The 20,919-nt window shown below is 39.6% G+C and overlaps 1 protein-coding gene across 3 annotated transcripts in view; it reads right to left on the bottom strand.

Annotated features, from left to right (window-relative positions):
* Positions 1 to 782: 782 nt before the first annotated feature.
* The window catches only part of azi2 (5-azacytidine induced 2), a 69,033-nt gene continuing 48,896 nt past the window's right edge, over positions 783 to 20,919 (bottom strand). For all 3 annotated transcript variants that reach the window (XM_043689498.2, XM_043689499.2, XM_043689497.2), the window contains 2 exons: positions 7,688 to 7,812; positions 783 to 2,752 (listed from right to left, as the gene is read on the bottom strand). In XM_043689498.2, the coding sequence (XP_043545433.2) occupies positions 2,349 to 2,752; positions 7,688 to 7,812 (529 nt within the window). In that variant the 3' untranslated portion in view covers positions 783 to 2,348. The remainder of the gene's footprint in view (positions 2,753 to 7,687; positions 7,813 to 20,919) is intronic.

Genomic DNA, 20,919 nt, shown 5'->3' on the forward strand with positions numbered 1-20,919 from the left:
CTGTCCATCTTCCTTCCCCCCCTCCCATCCGCTCCACCCTCCTCTCTGACCTATCACCATTATCCTCAACTCCATCTCCTTATCACACACTCAGCTACCTTACCCCCCAACCCCATTTATGTCTCTACCCCCTCAGCTCACAAACCTCATTCCTGATGAAGGGCTCTTGCCCGAAATGTTGATTCTCCTTCTCCTTGGATGCTGCCTGAGTTGCTGTGTTTTTCCAGCATCACACTCTTGACTCTTTTGCTTATCTAGGTTAAATGACAGTTCTAAGTCTTGAGATGTTAGCAAATGGTCTGCGCTGGTGCTGTTGTTGTGTCTGATGTGTGGGCCAATGCTGGATGGCTGATCCAGTTTTATTTAGATCAGATTTTTTTTCAGGATTGTGACACAACTGAGTGACTTTCTAGGCCATTGCAGTGGTCAGTAAAGAGTCAACTACATTGATGTGGATCTGGAGCTACTTCTAAGCCAGACCAGCTAAACTCTTCCTTCCCTAGAGGGCATAAGCGATCCACTTTTTTTTCCAAAAAGACAGTTCAGTAGTTTCATGACCACCATGTTAAATAAATCTTGAACAAGTTAACCTTGCCATGGTCTGATTTGAGAAAACAGTTCTGCTGCATTAAGCAAGGCCCCTAGAATGCTAATTCAATAGTGTAACCACTGCACTAGTGTGTTCTAATCTTGTTGGGATTGAACCTAGAAGTGCAATGTCAGTTACACATTAGAACATACAAGAAAAAAACTCTCCTTCAACAAGTAATGTACACCACATTTTTTGTAAAGTTTAGTCATCATTAATTTATTCAGTAAATACATTGCATCACATACAATTGTTTCATTGTTGAAAAAAATGAATGACAATATGTACACAAGTGATCTGTAAGGGCTATATTATTTGACAAAAAAATTTGGACCATAATTTAAAACCCAATTTATGCTTTGCTTATATTGTTATAAATAGATGAAATTGGACATAACCTATTGTTAAGTGCTAAATTGACACTTATTGCAAATAAGTGTCACAGAACAACTTAAAATTGCAAAATCACATTTCTTTGCAACAAATCACTTAAAATTCTGAACTGATTAAAGAGCTGATACAGCACCTAAATATTCAGAAACGCTTGCTGTGATACTCTGAAATGGCAATCATTCCCACCCAGAAATATCTAGAAATTGAATACAACTCTATCACTATTTCCCTAAATGCAGATTTCTGATAGTACTGAAACAGAATGATTTTAAATATTTCCATTTAATGTTTCCACTTCCACAGCCAACCACAAATTTTCCTTTGTAACATGGTTGGTAACATGGGTCACGATTAATGCTAGTCCTCTTCCTGATGGATCTCTCTGCCCTGTTTGGAAACTTGCTAAAGTTAATAAACTCACCACTAGAGAATGAAAACCAACTAATATTGGAATTCAAATTCACTTCTCTTAATCCACTGAAGATCGAACTAACATGGCTATCTAAACTTTCCATTTATTGTCAAAACCTTTAAATTGGCTATAACTTGGCAAGTATTAACATATTTCAAGAGAAAATATTGACATTTCACAGCTTTAAGAAAACTGAGCAACAATTAGAGTTCAGCCTTTTATAAGTTCTGTCCATTGCTAGACTGCACTGACAAGCACAACAGGCTACATGAGAGCATTATATTGCTTACGTACGCACTGACAAAACTGCAGTTTTATTTTTAAAATCTTATTTGAACTTTAAAGCAAATGTGTGTTTTCTTTTGAGCAAGAATGGCAGTGGAGTAAAGAGAAACTTCTGGATGAAAAACCAAGCATATTCCATTAAATATGGAGGCACTTTTAGAGGTGCAATATCAGTGCAAGTAAAATATCTTTCACCACAGAATAAAACATTATTTTCAAACAGAATTTATCATTGGTTTTCATAATGTTAAACAGAATTTAGCTAACATGACCAACAGGTTTGCATTTCTTACAGATTCGAGGTTCTCCAGTGCCACAAGGACTTTCTTGCAAAATCATTTTCAGCACCACTGCCCAAAACGAGGGGCAGGTTCATGTGACAGCATACAGAAAAGCTTATTCCTATTTTTTTTAAATTTTACACAAGATGGATTATTAGTTGGGAAAAAGAAAAAAGCCACTGTGCAACAGGTCTGACACTTGGCACATTCTATAAAGGTTATCAGCAATTATCAAAAATGGTTACTTTTCTGAAATGGGATACCAATTATAGAAGCATCAACGGAAACTATTGCCTGGCCAACCATTTGCTTTTAACTAAATTTACATTTGCCAAACTGTGACCAGACGTTCTCCATTAACAGAAAGTTCTCAATTATATTATATAGCTCAGCTCCTGAATGCAGAGTCTGAATCACGTATATTCACAAGAGGGATTTTCATTGTCGAAGAGGGACAGCTGTTTCCAGTTTTCCAAAATGCTGCATTGCTTGGGTTATCCATTGGTGAGCTAGGAAAAACCCATGAGTTATCATCAAATGAGCTCTTTCCACAAGAACCGATTTCCTCCAAACCAGCACTGCCAACAGGACTGGGTCTTGAATTTGTCCACGGCGCAAGGAACTCTCGATCACATAAGGCTGCTGTCTCTTGCTGAAAATGGTGACTTGGAGGAAAGTTGGAAATTTTCACATCAGTATCCTTTGAAGAGGAACGTGCTGCTCGATAAACTGCTCCAGAAGAATTGAGCTCCAGTTTCCCACAGTCAAGTACCAAGTCATCTAGACACTGAACTGTGCAAAAAACAAAGTAAATTAAATCCCTTCCTCAAGAGTACAGAGTTGACTATTTATCTGAGAGATATATAATCAGACTTCCTGACTTAAGTAAAAACAAGATTTTCTCAAATATATCCATAGCTTCAGTTGGTGGGATACAATGTTAAATAACATGTTACGAATGTGCCCTTTCTACACTTTTCCCCAGAGCAGGAACAATCTTAAATCAAATATTCCCCAATCCCATGTACAATACCAGGAAAAGTAGGAGAGAAAAGTTAAAAGAAAAAATTCAAACAGAAAGAATAAAGCACAATTTCGTTAGATCATTCCTTGGTGAGATCCTGACCTAAATCAAATTATTTTTCTAAACTGAAATTTGAAGTTCACCTTTGATAGAAACAAAAACCAACAGCATTTGAATGAAGAACTAAGAAAAAACTGAATCATAAAAATGAACTGTTCCATTTAGAAACCAATGTACTATTAGTAGGCAATATAACATTAAACTTTTAAATATGGTATCACCATCAATTGAAATTAATTTTCAATTGCATTTTGGAGCAGATGACCAACGGTTTTAGTCAAAGAGGCAGTTTTTAAAGATGCTAGAAAAGCAGAATGGTAGATAAGGTTTAAGGACAGCATTCCAGAGATATGTATCTCAGCAGCTGAAAGCTGGCCCTCAGTGCTGGAGAAATTAAGCTCAGGCTACGCAAGAGATCAGAATTGGAGGAATGCAGAGACCTTGGAGATTTGGGTGCTCAATGTGAGGCCTTGATGGGATTTGAAAATGAGGGACAGAACTTTAATAGAATGTGCTGTTCAACCACTCCGAATGCAGATTAATAATAATGGAGGTGGGAGATGTACTGGACTAGTCAGAAAGTAGACAGCAGAATTTTCAGCATGCTCAAGTTTAGATAGCACAGAAAATGGACGGTCTCTCAAGTCTAGAGGTTGGAGAGGCATAGATGGGGGTTTCAGTAGCCAAAAGGATAAACCAGGGGTAAGTCAGGCATTGCTAGAGATGAAAACTAATGACTTTGATGATGAAGCCAGTAATTCGGACTTTTACCAAAAACCTACTAACCATAACAAATACTACAAAAAAAAAACTCCCAAATAAAACATTGATGACTTGGTGCATGCAAAAGTAATGCAAGGGATTGAACATCAATGAAATGAAAGTGAAATGAGGCTCAGAACAAGTCCTATTTATTGTTACAATCCCAGACCAGACTGCTAAATTTACATGACAACCTTGCTAGGGACCAGTAACTGCTATTTTTGAAGTAGATGAAGTGTAAGATCCAAGTAGATTGCTAAAAGAACAAAGGCACAAAATTCCACAATTTTGAACACAAGGTTACTAAACAACATTATTACAGTAAGGCAGTCTACAATGTGTGTAGATCGCATTTCTAACAGCTAGAATTAACATTTTGTAAATATGGACAATAGACAGTCATTGATCATCCAACAGAACATACCAAATGATACACAAATAAAGACAGACCACAGGAGTTTCTTAGCAACTAACCTCTCAGTCCCAACACGCACACACCAATGACACATTGGCCCTTGAAATCTCACCAAGCTTAATTTTTGTCAATTGGATCTTGAAACGGTCAAAAAACATGTTATAAAACGCCTCAAAGCCTACTCCTGTTTTTCTTGAGTCTATGCTACTCTACATCTCTTGCACTTCAGAACTCATTCAAGCTCCAGCTCTTTCCCATCAGGGAGTCTTTACAAGCCAGTACTACTAGATTATTCTGAGCTCCAATCTTGCTCAGTTGCAACTAGTAAATACTGTTTGAGAACTTTTCAAAGTATTAGCAACTGTAGCGAAGTACTCATGGTGCATGGCTTCCTTTGAACCCCCAAAGCTTCTAGGTCCTCCTTCAGCCCTCACTAAAGTTATTCAACTGTTGTTGGACTTCCTGGAGTTTTCATTGCACAAAAGCTAAGTAGTTTGCCAACACAGTTAAGTGCAGCATTCCCTAAAATGGAGTCTCTATCCATGTTTTCTTCTACAAATAACTGATGGCCTTATTTCCTGTCCCTTTTGAAATCCTCTTCACTGATGCCCCAACTATCCTGAGGGACGTATGAAAGCTTTGAAACAGGCCCATCCCCTATTGCTGGCCAGAATATTAGTACTGAGTATCTCTTGGAACGCTTTGTTCCATAAATGTTACCAGTCACAGATGGCTGGCTTGTTCATCACAAACACTGGATTTTATTACTGTATACAAGAGAAATAGAATGGCTCTTCAATCAAAAAAGCACCTACATGATGAAAATAGTCTTAAAAGGGGAATGTCCCATTTAATCAAGATGGCATTTTTCATATGAGTTTGTTGTTCCATATGATGTAAATTGTTGCATGAAGAAAATAATTTTTAAAAACTGAAAAATTACTCCATGGGCATAACTTGGAGGACAGACGTAAAACAGTATACATTCTGATGTCAAGTTACACTCAAATTTGCAGTCACTCATTAGAACAAGGCAAAACAGTGACTACAAGTTTGCATTTATTGTCCACCATAAAATGTTTCAATGCAGCCTCAAGATCTGACAGGAGAGCACTGTGAAAACAAAAATGTTCTGTCACCTGAAGCAAGGGAGTAGAAGGTAAGCAGCACAGTTTTCTGTCCATATTTAGCTGTTTGAACAAGATATTGCTGGATCACCCAGCTGTGGTGCATGACAACAGCAGCTCTGTCACAGGAATGTACAGCTAACATCATGGTCTGATCACAGGCCCATAATTCTGCAGCCCAGATTCTTTTGACAATAACCCACACCTCTGGTCCCAAGTTTTCCAGGAGATAGACCGCACAGGGAAACATCTGAGGCCTAATTGTTAATCTAGATATTTGACCCTAGAAGTGCACTTCAAAAGAAATAGGACGACTTTTTGGCCAGCCTCTAATATTTCTGACTTTGTAAAAGGAAGGAGGGGTGGGGGCGCAGTAGGATTTGGAGCAGCAGGACTGTTACACTCACATTCCATTTGTTAATTTTGATAGGTTATTGATGCAGATGAATTCTTTCTTGCCTCAAAGAAAATCTTTATTTAAATACTCATCTACATCATTCACACTTTACAAAAGTTAAAAATTTCTCAAGTTTGAAGTTTCCAATGAGGATTATCATTTGTTATGAATGATGATTTATTGTTACTTATCATCTACAATGAGCAACCCAGTAAAATACAGTGAAAAGCTTCAACTTTTGCCACAACCTGGTGCCATTTTGAATTGTTTAATAAAGTAGAGCTGAAAGACAGTCCATCTTTGTTCTGCTGTCTATGCCATGGGCCCTGAGCTGGCTAATCAACACACCCCTCCATTGGACCACCAATGTCAGAGTCACCACTGTTCAGGGACCATCTGTCAATGGACCCATCTCTCACCCCACAACCAGGAGATTCTAGCTCCTTTAGTGTTGATCAAAGGTGTACAATTGTAATACATTCTTTAAATTTCCAAAGAGTGCTTAAGATTGTAAAGTGCAGCTTTTGCACAGTCAATTGGTTCTTGGCTCACAGTCTAGTACAAGCAAAGGAGTTCTGAAAACCTTTAACTGTTTCTCTCTCTACAGATGATTGCCAGTCCCGCTGACTTTAAAATATATATAAAAGATGAATAGTTCTCAACTACCTTACTAGTGAAGTAGAACAGGTATTGTTATGTATAAAGGGGTAACAGTGGAATCGTGGTAATGTTGCTGGCTTAGTAATCCAGTAGCCCAGGCCAATGATTTAAGAACATGAATTTAAACGTCAGCACAGCAGCAGGAGAAATTTAAATTCAATTCACAAATTTGGAATTAGAAACTAGTCTGCAGAATGGTAACCAAGACAATGATCATCGATTGTCATAAAAATCCATCTGGTTCTAATACTATTTAAGTGGAAACATGCCATCCTTAAGGAGAAAGTGTGGTCTGCAGATGCTGGAGATCAGAGATGGAAATGTGTTGCTGGAAAAGCGCAGCAGGTCAGGCAGCATCTAGGGAACAGGAGAATCGACGTTTCGGGCATTAGCCCTTCTTCAGGAAGAAGGGCTAATGCCCGAAACGTCGATTCTCCTGTTCCCTAGATGCTGCCTGACCTGCTGCGCTTTTCCAGCAACACATTTCCATCACATGCCATCCTTAAGCAGCCTAACCTACACCCAATAAAACAAAGAAATGCAGATGCTGGAAATCTGAAACAAGGTCAGAAATTTCTGGAAAATCTCAGAAGATCATTCTGAAGAAGGGTAACTTCCTCTCCACAGATGCTGCCAGACCTGCTGAGTTTTTCCAGCAAACTTTGATTTTAGCCTGCACTAACTTCAGCTCTCCAGCAACATGGTTGAGCAAGCCAATGTTGGGCCTGTCAATAACAATGTTGCATGGAAGAATTAAAACATTTTATACTGTGTCAAAAAAAAAGTCACAAAGGTTTCAGCAACAAGACTGAAAACAAATCCAAACAAAAAGGGGGTAACATACTTTTTTTTAAGGCAATGTATTAACAAGAACAAAATAATATATTTTATATCTTTTAACTTGAAGGCTTGTTTTATAAAATGAAGAATTTTCTTCCTGTCAGTTGAGAAATTGGACAATAAGGTTGCTACAAAATGGCTTGGGTCACACCTCAGCATTGCTTGCAAAGGGTAGTAGTTTTCTCAACTGTGGAGATGAAGCCACAAGAACAGAAAAAAAATACAGAACACATTTGTTTTGTATGAGTAACACCTTTGTGTGTGAAGCTGATCAACAAGAGATAGACAGGACTAATACACATGAAGGTTAGACGATAGCCTACGTATTTAGACTTATCAGGAGATGCTGACAAGATATATTTGATAGCTGCTCTTTTATTGGTATTGATAGAATCAGTGGTTTAAGGCCGACCATTTCCCCTTCACACGTTACATTACTTACCATTCTTTGTTGAGCCCTGTGTGGCTAACAGTTTTCGCAGAAGTTCAGCTTGTGTCTTTGTCACCAAGTGTAAGTTAGACATTTCTCTCTTCAGATCCTGGTATGGTTTCTGCAAACCAACTTCTCTAAAATACATTTTAAAAAAAAACTTTCACTGTCTAGTTTGTCACAAGAACATAGCAAACAATATGAATAATGTTAAAATATATAACTTAGATGGAATATCTCTGAAATCATTTTGAGGAATACCTTTCTGAAAAAGGTAAAACATATCAAAAACCAAACATTGAAACTGAATTTTTTTAATGAATAGCAAAGTAATTGGGTTTAAGCAAAAACCTACTAAAAGAGAAAAAGATGATGATATGATGGCACCCATATTTACTTTTAGAACAGTTATCATGTTTTCTCTTAATATCTAGTTTGCTTTTATATATGGCTATAAAGGTCACTGTTTAACATGATCATCAATTCTTTTTTGTTACCAAGCATATATTTTAGCGGCACAGGAGCCAACTTGTGAAAGGGTTACTGGGCTCTCTCTTTTGAAAGTGTTCAGCAGGGAGCGGGGGGCAGTAGAATGAAGTTATTAAAAAAAACACAAATTATATTTATATTGCACCTTTAATCAAACAAAAAATGTCTAATTTATTGTTGGTTTTAATGTAATGACAGGCTTTAACCAGTTTCTTAAAAGAAGAAAAGAGACAGAAATTGAGGGAGGGATTTCCAGACTTCAGGCAGTGTTTCCTAAACGTTTTTCTGTTGTGATCTATTTTAATGCATCACATTTAGTGCGACAGAAGAGTGAAAATTCTGGGGTGCAAGACAGCTGTTGAGTGGGGTGGGGATTCAGACAAGTGTACAGGCACAATGAAACAAGCAAAACACCTATTATTTTGCAAGGTCTGTTACTGTGAGCAATCAACCCAATCAACCCTACCCCTACAGACAAAAGGAAAAGACATACTCAAAAGGGACCTCATGGTTAATCCCAGATCTGCCAACTCAGTATCCACTCCACAGGTGCCTTGGAGCTTGCAACTCAATTTGTGCAAGCCGGAGTTTGTGAACCACCGTTTGGGATCCTATGCCTTAGGGCTAAATAGCTGAAGGCACAGCCACCAATGGTAGAATAATTCAAATTGGGAATGCTGAAGACACTAGAATTAAAATTGTCCATACATCATGGAAAGTTGTATGGTTGAAGATGATAACAAGAGATAGGAAGGAGAAAGATCACAGAGGGATTGGAAAACAACGATCATTTTTAAAACAGCTTTTTGACTGGGAACTAAGAGGTCAGTAAGGGCTGGTTTGGATAAGGATATAGGTAGAGTTTTGAACAAGCTCAAATTCATGGGGAGTAGAATGTGGGAGGCAAGCCTAATGCATTGCAAGGCCACAAAGATTTAAAAAGTTACGTATGATTGCTTCTGATGCTACTGCCAAAGCTAAGTTGGGCAGTGCAAAGGTGAAAATAGTTCACCTACATTCTGCAGCACAGATGAATGTCAGATGTTAATCTAAGGATCAAATATGGCAGTAAGGATGCAAACAATCTGGTCGAGTCTTAGCTGTTAGAAAGAGACAGGAATCAGTGGCTAACTAATGGAGATTCTGACAGGGGCTGAAACAATGGCTTTCACAATTCTGTATTTAATTGAAGGAAATGTCTGCCCCTTCAATACAATATTCAGCCAGCTTACAAACAGCAGTGAGCAGTAACAGCTCAATGTTTAAGTCATATTCCACTCACAAAAGATTTTTTTTTGTTAAGTACCTACTTAATTATTCAAGAAAAATTCAACGACTCATTTATAAGTACACAAAATAGGTTGGAATCTCAGATTGTACTCTCAAACTTGAAGGGAAAGGTAGTCAGAAATGAAGAATAAATAGTGCAACCTCACGGACAATAAAAAGATATGCCAGCGTCGACAATTCCAAACACAGGTCAGAAACATTTCATTATGCACCTTTACAACTTGCTGGAATAATATAGTACTGATCATGTTCCGTTGCAACTGTTCAAATGAGCACAGGTATGAAAATACAGTACCAGCCTCGAGCTGACTAGTATCAGTGACAACACCACTACAATCATTCGAAGGTTAAGTCTTCTGACCTTCCTGTAAGACCAGTTATTTGTCGTGCGTCAAGGGTTTGTGTTCAGTTCCTGTCTTCATGCCTATTGGATCTTAATTACTCACTTCTGCCTGCACATATACCATTCAATGCAGGGAGATAGACAGTCAAGAATCTACTCGCCCAAGCTAACTACAAACTACCTAACTATCACAGACTAGAGGTACATGGATGCATCTTTGTGACAACAGCATTGAAAAATTCCTTCATTACACTGGAAGTGTTTATTCACTCCCTACAGTGTGACAGATTTGTGACCCTGAAAGTGAACAGCTTATTTCCTTGGTCAGAGATCTCATCATTAAATTGGGATCCAGGGGTCACTTCATATTACACCGGATTAGCAGAAACTTCACCACTGCAACCACTACTTTCTACTCATGGAAGTGACCATAAATGAAAAAGACAAAAATGATCTGAACTCTAGGTGATCCAATCCCATAAGATCACACCATACGAATACTAAATCCATACATCCATACATCAATAGAATAGCTCAAATCCTGAACAAAAGAATAAACTGGATTATTTGGAAAGGAATTTCCAGGCAGCACAGACTAACGTTTGGAGGCAGTTCATCATGTTTTCACCCACACAGGTGAGGCTAAGTGTAGTGAGCTTCAATAGAATCAAAGTAAAAAGGTTACTCGGTATGGTTGATGTCCTGGTAGTAGCTGTGAAGTTTTGCAAGACGTAAACGTAGATTTAATAGGCGTGCGAGCAGGTGGGTGTGACTATTGTAGGACTGGTGAAACCTTTGCAGAATAGTGTTTACCAGTAAACTGCTTGCATCCGCTTTAATGACATGACATTCTTTGGAGACTAATATTGCTCTGAAAAACATCAATGACTGGGTCATGAACATTTTTTGCTTATAGAGCCAAACAGCACAGGAACAGACCCTTCCATTCAAGCTGTCCACGTCGACCAGACATTCCAATCTAACAGAGTCCCATTTGCCAGCATTTGGCCCATTTCACTGCAAACCCTCTTCTATTCATATTACCATCTAGATGCCTTTTAAAATGTTGTAATTATACCAGCCTCCACCGCTTCCTCTGGCAGTTTTTTTCCCAGAAAAAGAACTCTAGGGTTAACTTTTAAATCTTTCCCCTGTCGCCTTAAACCTATGAACTTCCTCACCTTAAGAAAAAGACCTTGACTATTCACCCTCTCCATGCCCTTCATGATTTTATCTATCTCTATAAAAGGTCTCTGATGCTCCATGGAAGAAAAAAAGCCCACCCGTTCAGTCTCTCCCTGGCAACATCCTTGTAAATATATTCTGCACCATTTCAAGCTTAACAACGTCCTTCTTATAGAAGGGCAGCCAGAATTGTACATTGTATTCAAGATGTGTCCTCACCGAAGTCCTGTACAATAGCAAAATGACATCCCAGCTCCTGTACTCAATGCACTGACCAATGAAGTCAAGCGTGCCAAATGTCGCCTTCACCACCCTGTCTACCTGTGACTCGAATTTCAAGGAACTATGCACCTGTACCCTGGGTCTCTTTTCAGCAACGCTCCACAGGGCCTCACCGTCTACTGTCTAAGTCCTGTCCTGGTTTGTCTTACCAAAATGCAACACCTCATATCTACCTAAATTAAAGTCCATCTGCAACTCCTTGGCCCATCTGATCAAGAACACATTGTACTCAGATATTCTTCACTGACCATCACAGCACATATTTTGGTGTTATCTGCAAACTTACAAACCATAATTCACATCCAAGTCATTTATAATATGTTGAAAAAGTGAACCCGGCACACCACTGGTCACAGGTCTACAGTCTCAAAATTATCCCTCCACCACCACCCTCTGTCGCCTCCCTTCAAGTCAATTTTGTATCCAATTGACTATCCCCTCCTGGATCCCATGTGATCTAACCTTATTAACCAGTCTACCATGCGGAACCTTGACAAACACTTTACTGAGGTCCATACAAACCAAATCTACCACCTAGCCTTCAATCTTCTTTGTCACTTCAAAAACCTCATTCACCATTGATTTTCCATACACAAAGCTATGCTGACTATCCCTAATCAGTCCTTGCCTTTCCAAATGCATATAAATCCTACTTCTCAGGGTTCCCTCCAATAAATTACTCACCACGGACACATGGCTCACCATGTTTCGAGTCTCCAGGCTTTACCTTTTCTAGTATGCTTTGAAGCAATTAAGTTAACCATTGACGGTGTGGGCCCAGGCACCAAATGAACAAAAGATTATGTCCTTCAGAAGCTTTAGCAAAGTCAAGACTGTCAAAACTTCCAGCAGCAAATGTCAGCAAACCAACTGTAATCAAGGCAGTACAGACTAGTCAACTTTGAATCTTCTGGAAATTGCTGAAGGGAAAAAGCACATCAAGGGTTTTATCCATAAAAAGTACACAAGGACACACCTCCTTTTTAACATGTTTATTCAGTCCAGAAGTCACAGGTTAATTCCTATGTGCTGGATTGTTGATAGATCAGTCTGCAGCTGTTCCGTTTGGTCAATAACAACAGGGTTTCAACCAGAGATTTCTAATCATGGTCTTAGCATCTCCAACTTAGCATGCCTGACCTGCTGCGCTTTTCCAGCAACACATTTCTCAGCTCTGATCTCCAGCATCTGCAGTCCTCACTTTCTCCTTAGCATCTCCAAGTCCTCCAACTGTCTCTGTGCAACAAATCCTCCCAGCTGACCATATAACAAATCCCTTTCATGCTAAGGTGCCTACTTCTTGGATCAAAAAGTTCAAATCTGATCTTTCTATGGAAGTAGCTTTTCATCAAAGTTCAATAATCTGGCGGTTAGGTATTTCCACAAGTAAACAGATTGGACATTTAGCAACATCCTGAATTAATGGGAGAAGAGGAAAAAAATTCTGGACTTTGAAGGCACAAAAACACCTCAATATAATATGGGCAAAGAAGTGCACAAAATGATGCATGGTCAAAAAATATGTATAAACTGAAAAGGGAGATTTGTAAGAACTCAGTCAGCCAATTACACTTCTGCTAAGTCCCTTTCTAATGTTCCATACCAGCTCATGATTTTAATCAACACCTGTTCACAATACTACAGCCAATATCAATAACTCATGTCTTCTCACATTACAAGATTTTCCATACATTAATGCAATGCTTTTAGAAATTGAAAAAAATTCATTGAAATTTACAAATGAATGCCAGTTATATGTGGAAAAAGATAAAGTAGAAATGAAGTAAAAATAAAAGATTTATTTTCTGGGGAAGGCAGCACAGTTTAAGAGGCAAGTGATGTTTTTGAAAGCAGTTATTCAATATTCTACGTAACCAGTCTTATTTTCCCTTAAAGTTTGTCAGTCATTTCACAACAGAAGTAGAAAGTGCATTAAGCAAGTTGTTAATAAATGCTTGAGCTCCTCCTAGAGGAGAAACTTTGATTATATTCAATCACACATTATCAGTGATGTCAATTTATTTTATTCATTCACAGTATGTGGGTTTCACTGACTAGGCCAGCATTTATCACTCAACCCTAATTGCCCGGGAGAAGATTATTAGATTAGATTAGATTCCCTACAGTGTGGAAACAGGCCCTTCAGACCAACCAGGCCACACTGACCCTCCAAAGAGTAACCCCCCCAGACCCACCTCCCTCTGACTAATGCACCTAGCACTATGGGCAATTTAACATGGCCAATTCACCTGATCTGCACATCTTTGGCCTGTGGGAGGAAACCGGAGCACCCAGAGGAAACCTATGCAGACACTGGGAGAATGTGAAAACTCCACAGACAGTCACCCGAGGCTGGAATAGAACATGGGACCCTGGTGCTGTGAGGCAGTAGTGCTAACCACTGAGCCACCCCGGTGGGCTGCCTTTTTGAACTGCTTCAGTCCACTTAGTGTAAGTAAGCCCACAATGCTGTTTGGAAGGGAGTTCCAGGATTTCAACACAACGACAGTAAAGGAACAGTGATGTATTTCCAAGACAGAATGGTGACTGGCTTGGACAGTAACTTGCATTCCCATGTATCTACTGCCTTTGTCCCTCTAGTTGATGTTGGTTATAGGTTTGGAAGATGCTGTCAAAGATGCCTCGTTACCCAGGACTGAACATTTGTCAACACGGGGCCAATCAAGCGTGCTGCTATATTGTGAATGCTGTCACATTTTGAGTTATGTTGGAGCTGCACCCACCCACACCAATGGGGAGCATTCCAACAGTCCTGGCTTGTGCACTGACAACTGTACCCAGGCTTTGGGGAATCAGGTGGTTAGTGTATGATTCCAAGCTGCTGACTTGTCACATTTCATATGACCAGTTAGGTCTGGTCAATTGTAACTCTTACCAGGATGCAGGTAGTAGGGGAGTGAGCAATAGTAATGGCATTGAATGTCATGGAACAATGGTTGAGTGCTTTCTTGTTGGAGATAGTCATCATCTGGTACCTTTGCGGTACAAATGTTACTTGTCCTTTGTAAGGTCTTGTTGCATCTGGACATGGGCACTTCAGTATGAGGAATCATGAAAACGTGAAGATTGCACAATCAGCAAGAATTCCCAAAGAATGACACACGTATGTCAGGGGTTAAAATAGGAGCGCAGATTATACAAACTAGGCCTGTTTTCCCTAGAATTTAGAAGATTAGATTTCGTATGGTATGGAAACAGGTCCTTCGGCCCAACACGTCCACACCAACCCTCCAAACAGTAACCCACCCAAACCCATTCCCCTACATTTACCCCTGACTAATGCATCTATCATTTGGGCAATTTAGTCTGGCTAATTCACCTAACCTGCACATCTTTGGATTCTGCAAGGAAATGAGAGCACTCAAAGGAAACCCATGCAGACACGGGGAGAATGTGCAAACTCCGCACAGTTTGCCCAAGGCAGGAATCAAGCCCAGGCCCCTGGCGCTGTGAGGCAGCAGTGCTAACCACTGAGCTACCAATTGTGGTTGAAGCCTTCAGGGTATGAACAGAAGACAAGGTAAACAAAAACTATTTTCACTGGTTGGAGATTTTAGAATTAGGAGGCACAATTTGATATTAAGGCTAGACCATTCGAGAGATATGTTTGGAAGCACTTCTCCAAAGAAAGGGTGAGAGGTTTGGAACACTTCCACAAATGACAAATGATGCTAGATCAGTTTTAAATCTAAAATAAATACATTGTTGTTAAGCAAAGGCATTGAGGGACATGGCCCCAAGGCAGACATATGGAATTAGGCCCCAGATCTGCCATTTAATGAGATCGTGGCTGAACTGGTTTAAAAGGGATGAATGACCTAGTCCTGTTCCAATTGAAGGAAGGTCATGAACAAAGCAGCTGAATATGGCTGAGCCCAGGACACTGTTCTGAGGAACTCTGGAGCTGATATTACTGACCGAGAACAACCACAACCACCTTCCTTTGTGCTAGTGCCCAACACCCTCATCCTTCCCACAGAGGCTTGTTTTGCCACGGCTCCTTGATCCCAAAGTGGCATCAGTATCAGGGCAGTCAAATCTCAACACACTTCTGGAATACAGCTCTTTTGTCATGTTTGAGTAAAGGCGGTCAGCTGAGAGGCGCTGGAGAAACTCTGAACTATGCATTAATAAGCAGATTATTGCTCAGTAAGAGCTGCTTGATGGCAGTGGTTTTGACACCTTCCATCACTTTAGTAACTATCAAAATGGGGAGGCAATTGGTCAGGCTGCATTTATCGTGCTTTGTGTATACAGGTTGTACCTGGGCCATTCCCCCTGATGCTGGGTAGATGTCAGTGTTGCGACTGTACTAGAACAGCTTGACTAGGGGCACGGCAAGTTCTGAAGCATAAATTTTCAGTACTATTGCCAGAATGCTGTCAGGGCCCACGGACCTTGCAGTATCCAAGGCCTTCAGTAGTTTCTTGATGTTACATGGTCAATCAAATTGATTGAAAGATAGCTTTTATGGTACTGGGGAATTTCCTCATCATACACTCAGCACTGATGACTGAAAGTTGTTGCAAATGTTTCAGCCTTGTCTTTTGTGCTGATGTGCTGGACTTCCCCATAATTTTTTGAGGGAGACATTTGTGGATTTGTATTTCCTCAGTGAATTTTAAAATTATCCAACAACAAAACTGGACGTGGCAGAACTGCAAAGCTTAAGACCATTAGATATAGGAACAGAATTATGCCACTCTGCCCATCGAGTCTGCTCAACCATTCAATCATTGCTGATGTGTTTCACAACTTCGTTCTGATCTCCTTACAAGTCAAGAATCAAGAATTTCCTGTCTTAAACACACTCAATGACTTATTGCCTCTGAAGGCTGAGGAAACCAAGTTCCACAGATGCACCATCTGGCTGAAGAAATTACTCATCGGTTCCAAGGATTGTCCCTTCACTCTGAAGCTGTGCCCTCAGTTCTTAGTATCTCCAATGAATGGAATGATCTTTTCCATGTCCACTCTATTCAGGCCTCATTATTATGTAAGCTTCAATGGAGATTCCACCCCACCCCATCTTTCTAACTCTACCAAGTACAGACCCAGACTCATCATATTACACCACACTAACTCTACCAAGTACAGACCCAGACTCATCATACAATAAGCTGTTCATCTCCAGAATCATTCTTATAAACCCCTCTTGACCCTCTCCAAGGCCAGTACATCTTTTCTCGGAGAGAGAGTCCAAAATCGTTCATGATTTTCCAAATGCAGTCAGACAGAATCTTTCATAGTCACAGTTCATTCTGCTCTTGTACTCTAGCGTTCCTGAAATGGATACTTACTTTTGCTTTTTAACATTTGCTTTCCCAATTGTGAATTGAATCTGAACTGGGACTCCTAGATCCCCTTTTGCTTCAGATTTCCAAAGCTTTTTGCTTGCTTAGAAAATAGTCTATGCTGCCATTCTTCCTAGTGCATAACCCCACACTATATTCTATCTGCCTATTTTCCTAGCCTGTCCAAGGACTTTTGCAGCCTTCCTGCCTTAATACCACCTGTCCCTCCACCCATTTATATCATCTGCAAACTTAAAAATGCCTTCAGTTCCTTCTTCCAGATTTATAATGTGTAACAAATAATTGTGGTTCCAACACTGACCTCTGAGGAACTCCACTACTCACCAGTTACCATTCTCAGCCAGATAGCTTTATCCACACACTCTGCCTTCTGCTAGCCAGTAAGCTTGGTGCTGCTTCTGGCAAGTCCTGCTGCACTCTTCATTGATATACTTGCTTCATTGGTAAATTTGTTTTAAGGAGTGTGTATACTAATCAAGCAAGCCTGAGAGGATAATTCTAAGATATGCGAAGCATCAGGTGGGGAGGGAAAAGAAGCATGAACATTTCTCCTTTTATTCCTTGGATCTCACATTGCAAATAAGCAGATCATTCAGTAAATCAGGAAATTTCAATAGTTAATAAGAAGAATAAATTTACAAAGATTCAATTACAATTGCCTGATTTTCATCCGGTTAAGGCAAAATCTCCCTGTATAGTGTTTCTATAGTTCTTCACTTTAGAGTTGTTGACAGAGTATTGCAAAACTGAACCCATGCTACAATTGTTGTTTTATTTTAATTGTCCACTACATATTTAATTCAAAAAACTAATCATAATCTCTATCACTGTAATCATGTTTTACATTGGTGAGGACGATGGGAAAGGCAACCTGAAGAAATGAGATGACCAAAACCAGTGTTCATCATGAATCATATTAAAATATATAGCACAGGGCAATCCCTGGGTGGCAAGTTCTGTTTTGGAGAGGATTCTTAAGACAACTTACATGCAAATCAGAACATAATGTAGGACTGTAATACAAACACTTCCTGTATTCATGAATGGCTGCATGTCAGGTTTTTAAAATTACTAAAATCCTTGTATGAGTTTGTGCTAGTCAATATAAGCCTTCGTAAATGAGGGCTCCCCTATGTACAGGGGAAAGTGAGGGCTGCAGATGCTGGAGATCAGAGTCAAAAAGTGTGGCGCTGAAAAAGCACAGCAGGTCAGGCAGCATCTGAGGAGCAGGAGAATCAACGTTGAGAGCATAAACTCATCAGGAATGTGGGGGTTCATCTTGACCTACCCGTCCATCTTTATTCCCACCCATCTGCTCTGACCTATCACCATCACCACCCACCCCCACCTTCATCTACCTATCACATTCCTAGCTACCTTCCACCCCCCGCCCCCGCCCGCCCTCCCCCCACCCCCCCCCCCCCCATCCCCTTCCATTTATATCTCAGCCCCCTTGGCCCAGTATTCTATATTGGGTTTTTGCAGTTCTTAACAAGACTGCGACAAACCATTCTGAATTCAAAAAGGAAGATAAAACTTGCATTTTAACAACAGCTTTTGCATTTTCAGAACATTTACACCTAATGATGTCTGCCTGAAGTGTAGTCACTTCGATAATGTAAATGAGCACAGCAGCCAATTTCCCAGACAGCATGCATAAAATTGTGCAATGCTACAAATTCAAGTAATTATTTTAAGCTGGTTGTTAATGCAGCTATTAGCATAATCTAATAAATTGGCCTTGGTCAAACAACAGAATTCACCTTGAATCAGATGCAAATCTGTTTCTCCAGTCCCAGCATAAACTATGTATTGTTAACAAGTGAATAAAGGCTTTGGCCACAAGGTAGACATTAGACTGTTGTTAAAATAGTTCACGTGGGAGTTGGATATCAAGTGAAATGATTAAACGATCAGTTAGCCCTTAAAATATTTCTCTTCCAAATCATTACATTAAATGTATTTAAATTATATGAAAGTAAGCAAAGTCTGCAGATGATACCAATGACAGACAGTGGAATCAAAGTTGCAGAATGAGCTGAACAAACCATCAGAGCCCAATAGCCAGGACTTAGGCCAAAATCAGCAGTGATTTCTGTCCCTGTTTTGCCCATTTACACAATTTCCACAAAGAGCTTGCCTCTTTAAAAAAAAGTTCAATATTTTTTAAAAATGGGGCCTTGCTTTTTGCAAATTGGTTTCTCTGTTTCCAACTTTACAAGTGACATTGCTTCAATATAGCAACAAATAGATAATTTAGTACCCCAAGAGTGTGCCGCCATTCGATGACATCATGTTTCATGTGTCACCCAAATCTATATTTGTCCCATGCCCCTTAAGACCTTTAGTTAACAAAATTCTATCAATCTCAAGTCTAACATTATCAATTGATCTAGCATTGCCTGCTATTTGCAGAAGATGTCCAAACTTCCACTTAGCTTTGTATGTAAACTAATTCCTCACCTCCTTTATGAAAGGGTTAGTTCTATTTCAAAACTTATGCACATCCTAATTCTAAATTCAATCAATCATCACTGGAATTTTTTTTCTTCCTTCAGCTATCTTTAGTACCCTTCAATATTGTAAATAATTCTGAAATTACCCTTCAAGCTTCTTAACTCCAGGGACTTCAATCCTAGTTTATCTAATTGACTTTTCATAATTTAACCCTCGAGGTTCAGGTAGTATTCTAGTAAGGCAACATACACACATTCCCAGACCAATATATTTTGGTATCTGCCTTCTTCCTTTCCTGGCTGCTCCTCCCTCCATAACCACACTTCTATCTCATCACTTTGTCCTCCCTGCCATAATCATCCTGATCACTTATCCCACATTTCCAAATCCTACTTAGAGTCATAAAGATGTACAGATCTAAACAGACCAGATATCCTAAATTAATCTAATCCCATTTGCCAGCATTTGGCCCATAACCCCCTAAGTATTTCTTATTCATTTACCCATCTGGATGCCTTTTCAATGTTGTAATTGTACCAGCGTCCACCACTTCCTCTGGTAGCTCATTCCACATATGCACCACCCTCATGAAAAAGTTGCCCTTTATATTCGCTTCAAATTTTTCTATTCTCACCCTAAACCCAAACCCTCTGGTTCTGGACCCTCTACCCAAGGGAGGAGACCATGTCTATTTACCCTATTCATGCCTCTCGTGATTTTATAAACCTCTAAGGTCACCCCTCAACCTCTGATGCTCCAGGGAAATAATGCTAATAAAATTCAGAGAGTCTTCAACAGTGAGTTGCCTAGAAATATCCATTGTATCTGCTTTGTATATTGGTTAAGAAATAAAATGTTGGTAAAGAATCTGGCATTCCAGAGAATGCCTGCAATTTACAAGTAGCTATGGGATCCTTTACATTCACCAGAAGGTATATAAAGAACTTCAGTTTTGCACTCTTTCAAAAGGTCGTATCGTCAGCAGTGCAGCACTCTCCCAGTACCACACAAGTGGTACTATCCTAAAATGCAGTTTAAATCTATTGCGATTTCAATAAGGATAATGCTACGATCGAACCAATGCGGATGTCTTGATTACTCAAGAGATAAAAGGGTGTACAAAACTTTAAATTTGTTTGGTAGAAGTTGGATTCAACACATTTGCCATGGAGAGAGATTAGGAATGAGGAGGGGCCACGAGTGTAATTAACCTACACATCAAAACTTAGATTGTGCCTGCATCACCAAGGGCATGACAGCAGTATTTGCAGTTAAAGACGGCAAGATGTAATGCAATTAAAAAGGTTAGAAAAAGAAGGGGGTCAGTGGAGATGTAGCATTAAATTAGAGGTACATAAATAACAGAAAAAAGTGACACCCATATGGATTGAGAAAATGGGTAAAAGAGCAAGTGAAAGAAAGAAAAACAAGAATCTTATCTTGTCATTAGTTACGAGGAAACAGTAGCACAGTATTATAACTGACCACGTCAGCAATACTATCTTATGAATGAATAAAAACACCAGAAATAGAAGCTATTAGGTAGATAGAGGGGAGTGAACACAAAGATAGACAGGCTGGCATCTGTAGCACCTTACAGAACCTTCCAGGTATAACTGTTATACTAAAAACAAATGCTATAGCCAAATGCAAGTGCCAAAATACAATTTTTATTTATTCACAGGAATTGGGCTTCACTGACTTGGCCATCATTTCCAAAGGCCAAGACAGCAGGGGGGAGCTGCAGTTAATTTAAGATAGGCTCACCCACAATGCTGTCAGGGAATGATGGCTGCATTTTGACCCAATGACATCAGTGACCCATCAACCATAACCACTTCCTTTGTGCTAGGTCAGACTCT

The sequence above is a fragment of the Chiloscyllium plagiosum genome, unplaced genomic scaffold, assembly GCF_037043375.1.
Source record: "Chiloscyllium plagiosum isolate Xiang-an unplaced genomic scaffold, Cpla_swu_hap1 HiC_scaffold_5, whole genome shotgun sequence".
Taxonomy (NCBI): domain Eukaryota; kingdom Metazoa; phylum Chordata; class Chondrichthyes; order Orectolobiformes; family Hemiscylliidae; genus Chiloscyllium; species Chiloscyllium plagiosum.